General features: G+C 32.7%; 2 protein-coding genes across 2 annotated transcripts; one reads left to right on the forward strand and one right to left on the reverse strand.

The window, feature by feature from the left end:
* The first annotated feature begins 4,489 nt into the window (after nt 1-4,489).
* LOC146903908 (uncharacterized) lies at nt 4,490-8,912 on the forward strand. The gene is made up of 2 exons (XM_085726106.1): nt 4,490-5,771; nt 7,607-8,912. The coding sequence occupies exons 1-2, from the start codon at nt 4,556-4,558 to the stop codon at nt 8,743-8,745; spliced, it is 2,355 nt and encodes a 784-aa protein (XP_085582232.1). The 5' UTR covers nt 4,490-4,555; the 3' UTR covers nt 8,746-8,912.
* A 5,022-nt stretch (nt 8,913-13,934) lies between these two features.
* Nucleotides 13,935-17,230, reverse strand: LOC146903909 (uncharacterized). The gene has a single exon (XM_085726107.1). It carries the CDS (start codon nt 16,990-16,992, stop codon nt 14,131-14,133), a length of 2,862 nt encoding a protein of 953 aa, XP_085582233.1. The 5' UTR covers nt 16,993-17,230; the 3' UTR covers nt 13,935-14,130.
* Nucleotides 17,231-18,116: the final 886 nt, after the last annotated feature.

Genomic DNA, 18,116 nt, shown 5'->3' on the forward strand with positions numbered 1-18,116 from the left:
GTTTCGGAGAAGATGATTATGTCATATTATAATAATATAAATATGTAAGATAAATCATTCCCGAACAACACAATCATGTATTTCACCACTTTCTTTTTTACAACTTATATCACATATTAGTATATAAAGACTCAAAAGCTCACAAAAGTATCCTATATGGGACTTATAACTTTTAAAATATGAGAATAACACTATGAAACACAACATAGATTATAACATTTCCTAATTACACCAACCATTATGGTGTTTTAATTCAATATCATTTAGAACTTATATGTTTGGTGGAGTGATATTTTTAGTCTTAAATTATTCATTATATTTTGTAAATAATAAAGCACACAAAGAATGGTGACTATAAAATGCTAGATGAGTAGTGAGCTTATTGCAATTTACAAAAGGTCACCATCTAAAACATGCAATTTTTCTTTTTCATTTGAATACTGTAACGAAAGGAATTACAACAATTGTGAGACGTAATTCAAAATAAATCGTGAGATTTAATTGTAATATTTTTATGGTTACAAATGCATTTTATATTTTTCTTCCATGTTTGATGTAGTTTCCCAAAAATGATATTTATATTTATTTAATTTGAAAGTGGTTCAAGTAGATAGTCTAGGCACTCTTATATCAAGTCCAATGATTTGTTTTAGTTATAAAATAATAGGTACCTATGTAAATGGTTTTGAAGTTTTGTGGATTTTAATCCATAATTTTAATTTTGGTTGTTGAATTACATTATTTTATCTTGTGTTACAGAAATAGCTTATTTATAAGCATTTATATGATAAATACTTACGCTATAAAATGTAAATTAAGTTACAATAATAGTAATTCTGTTCACTTATTTTTCCCCAATCCCAATTAGTTATTATTACTCATTATTGCTTGTTTGTTGTTTGTTTTTGTGAGTTATGTTGAGGACAAAATCCTTATTTGATGTTTTAAAGATTACAAACATTTAATACTTGTTTTTTAACTTGTTATCTACTAATGAATTTTGTGAGAAATGTTTCATGAGAATGTTCTTAATATAAGAAGAAGGTTCTTTGCTCACAAGACAAGTTAAAAACGTCCTTATCAAAGCAATTAAGCAAAAGGACATAATTGGACTTTTTGGAACAAATTCAAGAAGTAAAATATTCTCTATGTCTCACCAAAAGAAGATACTTTGGATATATGACATAAATGGAAAGAATATCAAATGATTACATAAAGGCCATTGCATTTAAAAAGGAATTGGAAAAGCACGTGCCATAAAGAAAGAAGAACAAAATTGTTTTACAAAGAAAGAATGTTCTTGAGAACATTCTGGTGAAACTACAAATATGGATAAGGATGATGTCATTCAATCACAGCCAATTACAACTCATACACAACTGTACTACAACCTCACGTGGGCTGTCTCAAATGGCTAGAAAGAAGAGAATGTTCTTCAGAACATTCTTCACTTGGAATAACAAATTTTTTGCAACACTTGTGCATCAAGCATCAAAAGCAAGAGCACATGGGCTGTTTTTCGTACAAGCTTAACAGCTGTATGTTCATGTATAATTTCAAGTGAACTTCACCACTTCAGCCTCTATAAATACAACAAGATAGCAAGGCAATTCTCAAGAGCTTACACACAAAGAATTCAATTCTCTCATTCACGTGAATATTCAAAGAAGTATTCATAAAGCTCTTCAACAACAACAAAGCAAGCTTCAAATATCTTTCTTCTCTTGTAGCTAAGATATCTCTGAAAGTTTGTATTGATAATATCTCCAAGTTGGGATATTATTTAAAATATCTCTTTGAGATATTATTTTGAAATCTCTACATGAGATACTTTTAAAATCTCTTTTGAGATTCCATATTTTACCAACACCCACCACCATACAAATTGTAACTAGATCTCAAGTCTATTGGGCTTAATAGTTTGAGATAGAACTTTTCTTGTGTGATCAAGAATCGTAGAAGCCTGCTGAGGTTTATAATACAAAGTGTAACAGACTGATCTGGTGTGATCAACATATTATAGTGCTATTCAGAAGTTTCTGATAGCAGGATACTATAGTGGATAATATCACACGTAGTGTGGGGACTGGACGTAGCCGGTTAGGCGAACCAGGATAAAACTCTTGTGTTCTCTCTCTTCTCTCATCTCTTAATTTCTTGCAGTCACATATAACAAATAACTAACTATATTAATTTTCCAGAGTACTCTGGTCCTTAAACTAAAATTAAATAATTAACCAACTACTTAATAATTATCCAGAACTTTCTGGTCCTATTTATCTTATTCTTAATATCTCCAGAGTTCTCTGGTCCTTTACTGCTTTATTTATTTCAGTTATATATCCAGAGTTTTCTGGTCCTTTACTGCTTTATTTGTTTCAGTATTTTATTCCAGAACTTTCTGGTCCTTTATTTATTTTATTATCCAGAGTTCTCTGGTCCTAATATTATAATTATTATTCACTTAACACTAACCAAGAATTTTCTTGAGCTTATATACTTAGAGCCCGTTTGTTACAGCTTTTTTTTATAAAAAAATCACTTTTTTTAAGAAAATAATCACTTTTTTTAATATTGCATCTGTTTGTTACAGATTTTCAAAAAAATCAGAATCTAAAAAAAATCTAAAAACAGCTTCAAATGAGAAGCTGTTGTGAGCAGCTTTTTTTTTTAATAGATTATTTTCAGAGGAGAGAGAAATTTGTTATGGAATTTTTAAGAAAAAAGATATGTTTTAGAAAAACTAAAATTCCAATCAAATCCTTGTTTTGCTATATATACACAAAGACTAGTCTTCCTATTATTTTATTTTTTCACAGCCTAATCGTTGTTCTTCTCTAATCTCTAAACAAGTGAGGTCCCTCTTCCTTGGTTAGCAATTCCATTATGTTTTTTATTCATTCATAGTTGAACCTGTATGTATGTGTGTGTATATATATATATATATATATATATATTTTGTGTGTTTCTCTTTCTGTTATTATATTTTTTTATGTTGTTTTTGTTTGTTTTGAATATTTTTTCTGGTTGAATGTCACTGTCGCTGTTATTGTTGGGTTTTGAGGGTAATTGTTTGGGTGTCTTATACTGCCATAGCTTGGGGCTTGAGGGTAATATGTGCAGTTTCATAAAAATCAATATGATATGTTAATTTTTCTTTAACGAATATGTTATGTTACTCATTTTTATTTCTCTCAAAAAAAAAATGTTACTTATTTTATTTGAATTCATGTTGATAATTTTATGTAATATTTTGTGTAAATTTTTTGAACGTGACAAATACATAGATAGTATGTTTTTTTACAACGTAAATGCATTTTTTAATTATACTTGTTTTCATACATAAAAAAATAAATTTTTTGGACAAACATGTTATATTTGAAAGGAAAAAAATTGTGTCCTTTATGGTAATTTTATAGTAAAAAATCACTTTTTGAAAGTTGTATCCAAACAAACTAAAAATCACTTTTTTAAAAAAAAAGTGATTTTTGATATGGTAAACAAACATAAAATAGATTCTGATTTTTTAAAGAATCTCTAAAAAATAATCTCTAAATTATTTTATGTGAAAATCACTTTTATTTTAATCCATAACAAACGGGCCCTATTTAAGTTTCAGAAATAAATTTTAAAAGGGTCACAATTCAAACCCCCATTTTTTGTGACATTTATTGCTACTTCAAGTTATTGGAGAATTTCGCAGCAAAATGAATTCTTTTTTATGTGATGAGCTGTTGAGGTTTTTGTAACGGTTTTTGACGGGTTACTTGGTTTTAGAGCTGCATTTTTTGCATCTAAAAAACTAATTTTGTAGAGGGAAAATAAGAAACCGCTAATATTACAGGGTGAACATTTATTAACCCTAATTTTAAGTGAGTATTCTACATCATGACAAATAAAACGACATTTGATAAGATCAAGATAAAAGTGAAGTTTTTACAATAAAATTATATATATATGATAATTAATATTTGTAGTCCTGAAATGCATTTTTTTAATCAAAAAAAATTACATTTAAAACTAGTTAATTTTACAATAGAGTAGCTTTTGTTATTCGGATTATGCACATGTTTAACTTAATAAAGTGATTATCAATTATTTTGTGCAAGCTCTTATATGGAAAGTCAGTTCTAGATTGAATTTTATACATACAACCAAATAATAAAATGTAGAGATATGAAAGAAGAAAACAATTGACTAAGTCAAAATATTAATTGTTTTTCAAAAATGCAAGTAGCAAGAAAATCAGAGCAAATTGCTGAGTCAAACAATAGAGACAAATGCTATTGGAAAACAAAAGATATGAATGGACAGAAAGTGAAATTTGTGGAAGATAAATGATAATGAAGAAAGCTTCACTACATGATAAAGGAGACAATGGTAGCCTCTTTAATGGGTTAACAAAAGATATAGACTTGTGATGTTAGTCCTAAACCAAAAATGCACGGTCAATGATAATCAATTTCATTAGAAAATATTTTCATTTACTATAAGAATCACTTAGCATGTGTCTAGCATTTCATCCAAGACATTCAGTTCAAAATATTAAAATACAATGGTGTTTCTCAGGTCTCTTGTTTTGTTAGTAAAATTTCTTTACCTTTATTCACTTTTCTCTTTCACATTTACCACATGTTTACCTCAAATTCAGCTAAAGTGTCATCAATATGAAAGCCAAGCCTTGTTGCAATTTAAGGAAGCCTTTGTCATCAATAACTTAGCCTCTGATAATCTTCTCGGTTATCCTAAGACAACTTCTTGGAATACCAGCACAGATTGCTGCTCATGGGATGGCATTAAATGTCATGAGCACACAGATCATGTGATTCACGTCGATCTTAGTAGCAGCCAACTATATGGTACAATGGATGCAAATAGCAGTCTCTTTCGCCTTGCACCCCTTCGAGTTCTTGATCTCGCTGACAAGGACTTCAATTACTCTCAAATCCCATCGAACATAGGTGAGCTTTCACAACTAAAATATCTGGACCTTTCTCTTAGCATATTTTCTGGAGAAATTCCACCACAAGTTTCACAGTTGTCCAAGTTGTTGTCTCTTGATCTAGGCTTCAGAGCAATAGTACGTCCTAAAGGTAGTACATCCAATTTGTTGCAACTCAAATTGTCCAGTCTTAGAAGCATAATTCAAAACTCAACAAAACTTGAGATCGTTTTTCTTAGTTTTGTAACTATTTCATCTACTTTACCAGAAACACTCACAAATCTAACTTCGTTGAAAAAACTATCTGTTTACAGTTCTGAATTGTATGGTGAATTTCCAGTTGGAGTATTTCATCTTCCAAACTTGGCATATCTGGATTTGGGATACAATCCAAATCTCAATGGAAGTTTGCCTGAGTTTCAGTCTAGTTCACTCATCGACTTAGCACTTGATCAGACAGGTTTCTCTGGTAAACTGCCAGTATCCATTGGAAAACTTAGTTCTTTAGTTATTCTATCAATTCCAGATTGCCATTTTTTTGGATATATTCCTTCTTCGCTTGGCAACCTCACACAACTCATGGGGATATACCTTAGAAATAACAAATTTAGGGGTGATCCTTCTGCATCCTTGGCAAATCTTACCAAGCTAAGTGTCTTGGATGTTGGTTTGAATGAATTTACTATTGAGACTATCTCGTGGGTAGGTAAGTTTTCATCATTAGTTCTCTTGGATATATCCTCCGCCAAAATTGACAATGACATCCCATTATCTTTTGCAAATCTCACCCAGCTACAATTTCTAAATGCAAGAAATAGCAGTATAAAAGGTGAAATTCCACATCTTGGATAATGAACCTAACAAATTTAGATTTGTTGAACCTACGCTCTAATTTTTTGCATGGAAAGCTAGAGCTTGACACGTTTCTGAACCTCAAAAAGCTATTTTTTCTAGATTTATCATTAAACAAACTGTCATTGTTTAGTGGAAAAAGTTCTTCGCATGTGATCGATTCTCGAATTCAAAACGTACAATTGGATTCATGCAATTTAGTTGAGATTCCAATATTTATAAGAGATCTGGCTGATCTGGAAGTTATTACGTTGTCAGACAACAGTATAACATCGATACCCAATTGGTTGTGGAAGAAAGAAAGTCTACAAATCTTGGTTGTTTCCGACAATTCATTGCTTCCCAAGATCAAGCTGGAATCCTCAAACTGCTTCCTGTTTCTTCCCAAGATCAAGTTGCATATTTTTTTACCAAAGCATTGCTTCCCAAGACTTTCAATGTACTCTTATCCAAGTTGGGTCTGATCAATATCTATCAGCCTCCAACTTGTGGGGGGGTATTACACAGTGATGTTGCTGATAGCAATATCACTTAGATAGCTGTTACTTGCTGCGCAAGTAACTGTGCCCTAGAGTTTATTTCCCCTATAGCTAGTGCATGGTAGCTTAGCATACGTTGAAACATTGTTATAAATACATGTTGTAAGCTCCCATTTGATCAATAAGAATTCATTCTATTCATTTCACTTGGTTTCCTAATAATCTGGAAGTTATTACGTTGTCAGACAACAGTATAACATCGATACCCAATTGGTTGTGGAAGAAAGAAAGTCTACAAATCTTGGTTGTTTCCGACAATTCATTGCTTCCCAAGATCAAGCTGGAATCCTCAAACTGCTTCCTGTTTCTTCCCAAGATCAAGTTGCATATTTTTTTACCAAAGCATTGCTTCCCAAGACTTTCAATGTACTCTTATCCAAGTTGGGTCTGATCAATATCTATCAGCCTCCAACTTGTGGGGGGGTATTACACAGTGATGTTGCTGATAGCAATATCACTTAGATAGCTGTTACTTGCTGCGCAAGTAACTGTGCCCTAGAGTTTATTTCCCCTATAGCTAGTGCATGGTAGCTTAGCATACGTTGAAACATTGTTATAAATACATGTTGTAAGCTCCCATTTGATCAATAAGAATTCATTCTATTCATTTCACTTGGTTTCCTAATAATCTGGAAGTTATTACGTTGTCAGACAACAGTATAACATCGATACCCAATTGGTTGTGGAAGAAAGAAAGTCTACAAATCTTGGTTGTTTCCGACAATTCATTGCTTCCCAAGATCAAGCTGGAATCCTCAAACTGCTTCCTGTTTCTTCCCAAGATCAAGTTGCATATTTTTTTACCAAAGCATTGCTTCCCAAGACTTTCAATGTACTCTTATCCAAGTTGGGTCTGATCAATATCTATCAGCCTCCAACTTGTGGGGGGGTATTACACAGTGATGTTGCTGATAGCAATATCACTTAGATAGCTGTTACTTGCTGCGCAAGTAACTGTGCCCTAGAGTTTATTTCCCCTATAGCTAGTGCATGGTAGCTTAGCATACGTTGAAACATTGTTATAAATACATGTTGTAAGCTCCCATTTGATCAATAAGAATTCATTCTATTCATTTCACTTGGTTTCCTAATAATCTGGAAGTTATTACGTTGTCAGACAACAGTATAACATCGATGCCCAATTGGTTGTGGAAGAAAGAAAGTCTACAAATCTTGGTTGTTTCCGACAATTCATTGACAGGAGAAATATCCTCATCCATATGCAATCTTAGTTCACTTGCGACCCTTGAATTATCGTTTAACTACTTAAGAGGCAACATTCCTTCATGTTTGGGTAACTTTAGCCAATCTTTAAAATATCTAGATCTAAGTGTGAACAATTTGTCTGGCCTCATTCCTCAAACATACATGATAGGAAATGCCCTTGAGATGATTTATCTCAGCAACAACAATCTGCAAGGTCAGTTGCCAAGGGCATTGGTCAACAATAGAAGGTTAGAGTTCTTTGATGTTAGTTATAACAATATCAATGATTCATTTCCATGTTGGTTGGGAGATTTACCCGAGTTTAAGGTATTGTCTTTAAGTAACAATGAATTCCATGGAGACATTCGGTGCCATGGCAAGATGAAAAGCACATTTTCCAAGCTTCACATCATTGACCTTTCTCACAATGAATTCTCTGGCAATCTTCCAACAGAAATGATCCGAAGTTGGAAAGCAATGAATACTTCTAACGCAAGTCAATTACAGTATGATTCTTACTCATGGTCGACGTTGAACAATGCAGGACATTATAGTATGTCAGAAGATAAATTTTATTCAATCACAATGTCAAATAAAGGGTTGGCCATGGTTTATGAGAAGCTTCAAAATTTATACAACTTAATAGCCATTGATATTTCAAGCAACAAAATCAGTGGAGAGATACCACAAGTGATAGGCGAGTTGAATGGTTTTGTTTTGCTTAACTTGTCAAATAATATGTTTATTAGAAGCATTCCATCTTCCTTAGGGAAGCTTTCAAACCTTGAAGCACTAGATCTTTCTCTCAATAGTCTTTCAGGGAAGATTCCCCAACAATTGACACAACTCACCTTTTTGGAGTTCTTTAATGTGTCCTTTAACAATCTCACAGGTCCTATACCACAAAATAATCAGTTTTCTACATTCAAAGATGATTCATTTGAGGGTAACCAAGGTCTGTGTGGGGATCAGTTGTTGAAGAAGTGTATAGATCATGCAGGGCCTTCTACTTCTGATGATGATGATGACGACTCAGAGTCTTTCTTTGAATTATACTGGACAGTTGTTCTGATTGGATATGGTGGTGGACTTGTTGCTGGAGTTGCATTGGGAAGCACTTACTTTCCACAAGTATTTGCACGGTGTAGAGATTGCCGTAGCGTTACCATAATAATATTGCTAAATAAGATTTTTAAGAGACAGTAGTGAAATGTTTTTGTGTTATGGCTTAAAAGGGTCTTGTGAGTCCAAAGAAATAAACATATTAGTCCTCTCTATTTATGGTTCTCATATGTTTTAGTTTACTTCTGTTTTTGTAATAGCATATTGTAAGAGTTTCCTTTGTATGTAAAAGCAATAAAGGTTGTTTGAAAGAGCGTGTGCTTTGAATTACGTTTTCTACTAGTTATTTTTATTCCAACATTGCAGTTGTTTTTACGGCAAAAGCAATAAAGATTGTGCAATATTTAATTAATTTCTTCATTATATGTAAAGCAGAAGAGATGTGTAAAATATTTGGTGACAATGAGCTGCAACAAAAATGTATAGATGGATTAGTCTGTAAACTTACATATACATCCCTCTAAGCATTAGTATTTGACAACCGAGTGATAAAACTCAAGTGATTAATAAATAAGCTTTACTTAAGGACGAATCGTTAAGACGAGCATAAGTTCAAATCTAGGCTGAAATAATCTTTGGTCAAACTTTATTTACCTTTCAGTCAAACTCTGGTTTATCAGTGCCCCTTCCCTTACCAACCAGATTAAGCCCAAAAAAATGTAGTAGTGCATGAGATAATATGTAACTGTGGTGCTTTGTTGTGATTCTGCTCTATTATCCTTTGTTTCCTTTTATTATTTTGATTTGATTCTGTTTGTAATAAAATTTGTATCTGATTATAATAAAATTTATATATGACTAGATCCTAGCTAGGATTGTATTTCCTGGATTACTTTTCATTTGATTTTGTTCTTTACTCAGAAGATTTGCTAAGAAATATACAATATATGTGGATATTTCAATCCAATACACACTTACTATGCTTCTGGAACAAAGGGGTGCTACTGCAATGAAGTTTTGGTGAATTTTATTCTTCTGGATATGGCTTAAAGCTTGAAGGAGACATACCTAACTAAGAATGCTTTTTCGAATTCGTGTTTTTAATGAATAAACCTCAATCACATAATATAAAAAAATGGATGGATACAATTTGGCGTCGGTATGCGACATCTGATATCAATTGATCCTATCATTTTGTCGCTTGTATCTAGAAAATACATCGCAATCATATTCTTAATAAATTGTGTCACAGAAGACCAAAAATAAAGATTGTAAAATTTAACCAATTAGTTGGATGTGAAAATAAACAAGTGGAAGTTCTCTTTGACCAAGTAATTGAACTCAAGTTGTTAATGAGTAGTTTTTATTCATGTACCACATTCATGTAGTTTTCATTTTTTATTTTAACCAAGTAATTGTACTCAAGTTGTTAATGAGTTTCACCAAGAACGAATTATTCAGGAGAACCCGAGTTCGATTTCTAGGTAGAACAATTCTTGGTCAGACTATCTTTACCTCACGACCTAACTTCGGATTACAAGGGTCTCTTTCCGCTGGAAATCGGAGGATTAACGCCAAAAAAATATTAGTTTTTGTGTTTTAGTTTAGGATAAAATATTAATGAGCCGTGTTAACATTTTCCAATATTAAATTAGTTTGTTAAAAAATGTGGAAATCGAACATACACATGCTTGAAAAACAAGAAAGAGTAAAATATCGGATTATATCCCTCTTTCATGTGTTATAAACGGGAAATAAGTCTTGTGATCTAAGATTTTTAAGTTATGTGTGTGAGTTTCAAATATTGATTTCGTCTACAAACTAAAAATAAAAAAAAGTAGTTTAGGATAGAATATTAAGAGCCCGTTTGTTATAGCTTTTTTTAGGAAAAAATCACTTTTTTTAAGAAAATAATCACTTTTAAGAATATTGCATCCGTTTGTTACAGATTATTAAAAAAATCAGAATCTAAAAAAAAATCTAAAAACAGCTTCAAATGAGAAGCTGTTGAGAGCAGCTTCTCAAAATATAGATTTTTTTTAGAGAAAAAATCAGAATCTAAAAAAAATCTAAAAACAGCTTCAAATGAGAAGCTGTTTAGAGAAAAAATCAGAATCTAAAAACAGCTTCAAATGAGAAGCTGTTGAGAGCAGCTTCTCAAAAAATAGATTTTTTTTAGAGAAGAGAGAAAATATGGATCTAAAGATTGAACTAATTTTGTAACAAAAAAATCGTTTTTATATAGCTGGATTTTTTATATAGCCGGATCCAAACAAACTAAATTATTTTTTTTAACAAGTGATTTTTATTACGGTAAACAAACGCAAAATAGATTCTGATTTTTCATAAAATCTCTAAAAAATAATCTCTAAATTATTTTATGTGAAAATCACTTTTATTTTAATCCGTGACAAACGGACCCTAAATTAGTTTCTTACAAAATCTATAAAAGGAACATATGCATGCTTAAAAAAAGCAAGAGTCGGGGAAACACATGACTTGTAGTTCACAATGAGACTTATCTAATGTCTTATGAGTATAAGAGTAATCATTATGTTCCTACAAGACTTGTAATTCAATTCACCATTTTCTTTTTTCTAACGTAGATCACATATTAGTATATTCATATGTGGGACTTATAACATTTAAAATATGAGGAAAAACATTGTGAAACACAACATAGCTTATACCCTTTCCTAATTATACCAACCATTACGGTGTTTTAATTCAAAATCATTTAGAACTTATATGTTTGGTGGAGTGATATTTTTGGTTTTAAAATTATTATTTTTTTAGGAAATTTTTAGTTTTAAATTATTCATTATATTTTGTAAATAATAATTTATATAAGTATCAAATGTAAAGCACACAAAGAATGTACATGATTTGCTCAAATTACTACAAATAAAGTGTAGAAAGATTGTTATAAAATACGAGATAAGTAGTGAGCTTGAGTTTTTGACTGCAAAATAATAGTCCTTCTATTCAAGGATTTGGTTAAATGGTACTTAACCGAGTCGATGAGTTCGTGGGGTTTTTTTCCCTCCAGTTGTTGGATTGCACCGGATTCACACGTCAGTTATGGCACTATACGGTTGTAGGATCGTCAATCTTAGAGTAGTTTCGTACACATTCACTAGTTTGTAGTGTGGGGTCTTATGTATTGCAATTTCACTAATTCGGGTGGATTATCCATCATTATCTTATGTACTTCCAAATTTGAGTAAGTATTCACCGTTATCTTAGGTATGTCACCTCCATAATTTGAGTGATTAGTTACCATTATCTCAGGTATGCCCTAATTTGAGTGAAAGCATTAAATATTTAGCATAATAAAATTAAATAGGACTCATAAAATAACTGAATAAAAAGACTTAAATTAAATAGATTCAACAAATAAAATAAAGGTCCATCTTAGAACCCTACCAATGGAGTTTAGTTACTCATGATAACTAAAGACAGATTACAAAAGAAATAAAACATACTCTAGAGACTAAGTATAATAAAACATACCCTAGAGACTAAGGATGAGGAGAGAGACTCTTTACTTTAAACTCCTAGTGCTTGTCTTCATCTAGAACCGTTTCGTTCTGAATGAGAATTTGTGAGAGGAGTTTTATTTATAAGCTTGTTTTCAAGTGGGTTTGGGTTGAAAACTGGGTTTTTTCAACCAAAAAGTAGCAAAAATCAATTATTTCTCGTAACAGCACATCCTGGGGAGCGCAGACCACACTTGAGGGTGCATGGATCATACCCAGGGGGCGTATGAGTGTATTTTTGTGCACCCGGGGGCGCTTAACACTATTTTCTACATGTAATCGTTTTGTTTCTTCGTCTTTTTTTTATGTTTTTTTTTCTCCATGGAACTTGTTTTGGGATTTGGAACATAATTTCTCCTTCATGTAATGTCTTCAGAGGCCTCTTGAAACTTCATTTTTTTTGTCTTTCTAAATCCTCGTAAGATGTTTTAGTTTGCCGATTTGCATGATTTTGCCTTGAATTACATCAAAAAAATTCCTCAAGATGTTTGGTTTCGGGAAAACTAGAATTACATCGAAATGAAAACATTTCAACATATCCCAAAAATCATATGCAATTTTTTTAAAAATGACTAAAAAATATGTTAAAAATATTGTAAGATGACAATTATTTCCCGTAACAGCACATCCTAGGGAGCGCAGACCACACTTGGGGGTGCATGGATCATACCTAGGGGCGTATGAGTGTATTTTTGAGCACCCAGGGGCGCTCAACACTATTTTCTACATGTAATCGTCTGTTACTTAGTCTTTTTTGATGTTTTCTTCCATGGAACTTGGAACATAATTTCTCCTTCATGTAATGTCTTCATAGGCCTCTTGAAACTTCATTTTTTTGTCTTCCTAAATCCACATAAGATGTTTTGATTTGCCGATTTGCATGATTTTGCCTTGAATTACATCAAACACCTTAGAACAGTTTGGTTTCGGGAAAACTAGAATTACATGACTCCAAATTAAAATATTTCAAAATATCCCGAAAACCATATGTAATTGTTCTAAAAATGACAGAAAAATATGTTAAAAATAACGTATGATCTGTCATGTACTTTAAAGTAATTAATTAGAATAGAAGAATATTCATATTTTAATATAACAAAAACTAAGAAAAACAAAAGTGGAAGGTGAGTAATAATCGGTACATTTGTCCCACCTCCATATGCAAGTACAGCTGAATCATAAGGGCACCAAGCAACTAAGTAAGGAAAACATATCTTCTTGTTCTAACTGATTTCAAGACTATAATACAGCAAGATGCTATATTATACGCCATCTCTGTCAAGATCATAAACAATTGATGTTCATATACGCTGAGAGTTCTCTAGTTTGATTTTTCCACAAGGATCAATAAACTTATGAATGGAACTGATTGAACAACTCTTATGAGGATTAGTTTGTTATAACAAAATAGTAGAAGACTAATTTGTTACAATTAAATAATCTATATCTGATTCATTCATACATAGTTAATGATAATGATCTTAAATGAGAGTGATGACAGCAGTAAGCATAGATGTTATGCGACACATCTGAGTTGCGTTATGATATGGCTTAAAGCTTGAAGGACACATACTTAACTAATAATACTTTTTCGAATTCATGTTTTTAATGAATAAACCTGATACAATTTGGTGTCGAGTCTCAAGTCGGTATGCGACACCTGATATCAATTGATCCTGTCATTCTGTTGCTTGTATCCAGAAAGACATTGCAACCAGATTCTTACCAATTTATGTTACAGAAGACAGAAAATTAAGATGGTAATATTTAAATTGGGAAAGAAAAGGAGGCACATGAAAGCAATTAGTTGTATGTGAAAATACACAAGTGGAGGTTCTGCTGCCAGAAAATAACAGAATTTGAACTATAAACTGAATCTCCTAAAACAAAGAAAGCTCGATGAAACACGATATTAAAAAAACCTCTTGATGAACTTCATATTCATCTGGTTAAATGAACTAATGGAGAGTACAGCAATATAGTTTACAAGTCACCTAACATTGTTGTCACCAAAGATTTTTTGACCCTTTGATCTTTCAATTGATCCAATTTTCTGAAGCCTAATTTGAGCTTTGAACCTGGCGATAAATTCACTAGCTTTCTTATCCACCTCAGAATCCAATCCTGAATCATTGACAAATTCAGACACCACATCTTCGTCTGAGCTACCCTGGAGGCTCTCAAGCTTGTTATCCAAGTCTTCCACACTCTTTGATGGTTCTGGTTTATCTCTCTTACGATGACTCGCCAACGAAACCTCATCATGATTTGGAAAATAGCAATCAAGAGTTTTCTTACTGATCCCTTTGAATAGAAGATCCGGTTCTCTGCTTTTCATTTTATCTTTTCTCATTGTTGTATCAACATTATCCGGCTTCTTTACAACAACCTTTTCATCGGCTTGCTTGCTAGACGTTTCATCAACTTTCATCGTCCCTGAAGGCAATCCACTGGCTCTTCTTGTTCTAACTGATTTCCCCCTTGATAGAGCTTTTGCTAGACTTGTTGGCCTGTCTGAGTCCGAATGCAAACCATGCATCACCGGCTCTTTGTTCCCAGGTGGATCCTCGCCTGCTGCCCCACTTTTATTCTTGAAGTCATCATTCAGATTACTCTTCATGTCATCGTGTAGCAAGCTAACAAATGGCTGCAATGAAGTTTCGGCGTTCCTTCTAGCCGAAGATGATGGTGAACTTGAAGAAGACGAAGAAGAAGAGGAAGAAGATCCATACAAGCTCTTCTTTTCCCCTAAACCTTCCTGCAGCGGATTCATATTTTCTGATGAAACAGAATCTATGGAAGAACGCAAACTCGTGTTACTGGTGTGAGATGAGAAAGATCCCACAGACTGCAAAGACCGTGAAATACGTGGTTCAAGTTGAGTTTCATCATCAGATATTGGCCTGAAATGAGAAGGATGAGAAACAGCAGCATATTTCCCTCTAAGTTCCATCGTTTCATTTCCTGAAGATACCTGAGAAATCTTCGTCGCCAAATCCACCTCATGGAAATTCATATCTTCAGAAAAAGGCACAAATGAAGTCTTTTGTCCCAAATCTTCCACTTGGAAACCGACATTTTCTGAAGCATGCAAATAGGAAGTGTTATTGTCCTCCATATCTTCCTCTTGGAAATTCATATTTTCTGAAGTATGCATATCTTCCTCCTGGAAATTCATATTTTCCGAAGTATGCAAAGGGGAAGTCTCTTTTTGTTCCACAACTTCCTCTTGGAAGTCTATAGTGTCTGAAGAAATCGAGTCCATCGAAGAATACATTCTCGCGTTGGCAGAAAAAGATCCTGTCGACTGGAAAGACTGTGAACTAAGCGATTCGACAAATTGAGTTTCATCAACAGACATTGGCCTTAAATGTGCAGCATGTTTCCCTTTAGTACCCATTCTTCTGTTTCTTAAAGAACGGCCCTCGGATACCTTCTTCCCCGAATCTCTTCTTTGAATCCTTTGTTCCATCCCTTCCTCTTCGAAAATCATATTTTCTCGAGCAGGCACAAACGAAGAAGTCTTCCTCCGTCTCACACTGTTGTCTCGAAAATTCTTCTTTTCCAAAGCAGGCACATAGGAATCCTCCTTCTGTTGTCTCATTTCTTCGTCTTGAAAACCCGTATTGATATTATCCGATGCAATCGAATCAAACGAAGAGGAATACATATTGATATTATCAGATGCAATCGAATCAAACGAAGAAGAATACATACCGGCATGAGAAGAGAACGACGTTGTAGACTGTGAAGAGTACGAGCCAAGTCCTTCAAACTTAGTCTCATCAACCGAAAGAGGCCTAAACTGCGAAGAACCATTATCATTGCCATAAACTTTCTCCCTCTCCATCCTTCCAAACCTTGAATTCCAGTCAATAGGCGAAGGCGAAGCAATTCCACCACCATCAACAGCAGTATCATTAAATTGTTTCTCTAAATTGGCAGGATCCATATCCCCAAATTCCCTATCTTCACTCACATCCAACCTCTTAGAAGAACGCCTCGAACCTAAACTCGAATCACTTCCATTTTCATTGAAATATTTACCAACCCCATCCACTTCTCTTTCAACCAATTTCAAACTTCGAACCGGTAATCCAAGAGGTTTATGACCAACAACCTCACCACATTCAACATTACCAAAGTAAGGTTGAGCAACAACAACAGACTCACTATAAAAATACTCAGAATTCCAAGATTGAACCACATTAGTTCCATCATTTCCACCATCAAAACCAACTGAATGACCAAAATTATCATCATAATTCGACAATTTTTCGGTATTGTACTGTTCATCAAAAACACCAACAGTACTACTATTACCACCCTCATTAGACCCATCATTCCAACAATGCATCATCTTATTCTCATCAAACCCACATGAATTCTCAATTTCACATTCATCACCAAAAATAGTTGAAGCAGGAAAAAACTTAGAAACATAATTAGCACTATTATTATTATCACTATCATTAGTTTCTAATTCAGCATTTCTTCTACTAAAAAGACCATAAGCAACAACAATGCCAATGAAAAGAAGGTGAAGAAGCTCCCATAACTTGGTGAGTATGGGTTGGTTCAAAAATTCAGGAGCTTGTGAAGGAAAAAGTGGAAGAACAATGATGAAAATTGCTAAAAATAGAAACTTTATGATGAAATCTGAACAAGAGTTACCTTTTTTGATTGGTTTTGGTTGGATCCGCAAATGGGGTTTTGTGATTGGGATTGGATCCGCCATTGATGAAGAAAAGATGAGATTTTGTGAAATGGGTGTTCTTGAAATTTGTGTGAAAATGAAGAAAAAGGAAGAAAAGAAGAAACTTTGATTGAGAAGAGAGAGAAAGTCTAACATCAGGGACAGACATGTGTTTAAGGTAATTGTTTTTTTTTTGGACAAAAGTTTAAGGTAATTGTTTGTTTTTACTAGGAAAGTTTAAGGTAATTTTGTTTGGTTAAATGTTTAAGGTAATTGTTCTTTTTTTCTCTTCAGAAAAGTTTAAGGATAGAAGTTTAAGGTAATTGTTCTTTTTTTAACAAAAGTTTAAGGTAATTGTTTTTTAAATGTTTTGAGGTAACTGTATTTTTTTCGAAAACTAGAATTTTTGAGTTCAAATCAAGTTTTAAACAAAAAGCAATGTTAAATGTTTTTTTCATTTAAAACGATCATGTTGGATTCAAGACATTAGTCTCTATAGTTGCATGCACAATATCTTATCCACATAGAAAAATTGTTTTATTTTAGGTATTTTTTACAAAAGTTTATGGTCATTATTTGGTTAATACAATGTGGTAGAATTAGAAATGTCTCTTTTGACAATTATGCACCGTTTTATTTTAATGACATCATTGCCCTTGCTTTGGTTTGAGTTTTACCATCTTTATTTGGAATATTATTTGAGAAAGGTTTTTGGGCCATAACAAGACTAAGGCAATACGTTATTATATACTTGAATGAGTTGGGGTGTAGAGAAAAGAATCTTCTTTGTTGATTAACTGCTAAGTAATCAACCATTTCATGTTTGTATCTTCACCAAATTTTGCAAAAAGAATTGTATGCAATGTGTATTGATTTCTTTATAATTTTGCTTAAATTTTCACTTATTTTATGTCAAATAGTAGGTTTTATAGATGGAAAATGATAAATGTGGTGAGAAATGGAATCATGCGGCATAAGTAAGAACATAGAAATCGTGAGTCCTTCCTCAACAGATTTGTTGTGATATATGAGAGTCTTCGTTATAGATATACAAATTTTTCGAGTAAAAATTTAGAATGATTTTGGAAAAAAAAGTACAAGAACATATATTTTGTTTAATATAAGTTATGACACCAAATTAAGATTTCTTGCACACAAATAATTTATGCAGTTAATTACTCAAAATTTGTTAATTTTTAATTAAACTAATAATTAAGATACAGGTTTTATTTTTGAGATTTTTTGATTTTGATTCTATAATAGGATCTTTCTTTACATAA

The sequence above is a fragment of the Medicago sativa genome, chromosome 7 (genome assembly GCF_051527215.1).
Source record: "Medicago sativa cultivar Bolivia chromosome 7, Bolivia_mono, whole genome shotgun sequence".
In the NCBI taxonomy this organism is placed as follows: Eukaryota; Viridiplantae; Streptophyta; class Magnoliopsida; order Fabales; family Fabaceae; genus Medicago; species Medicago sativa.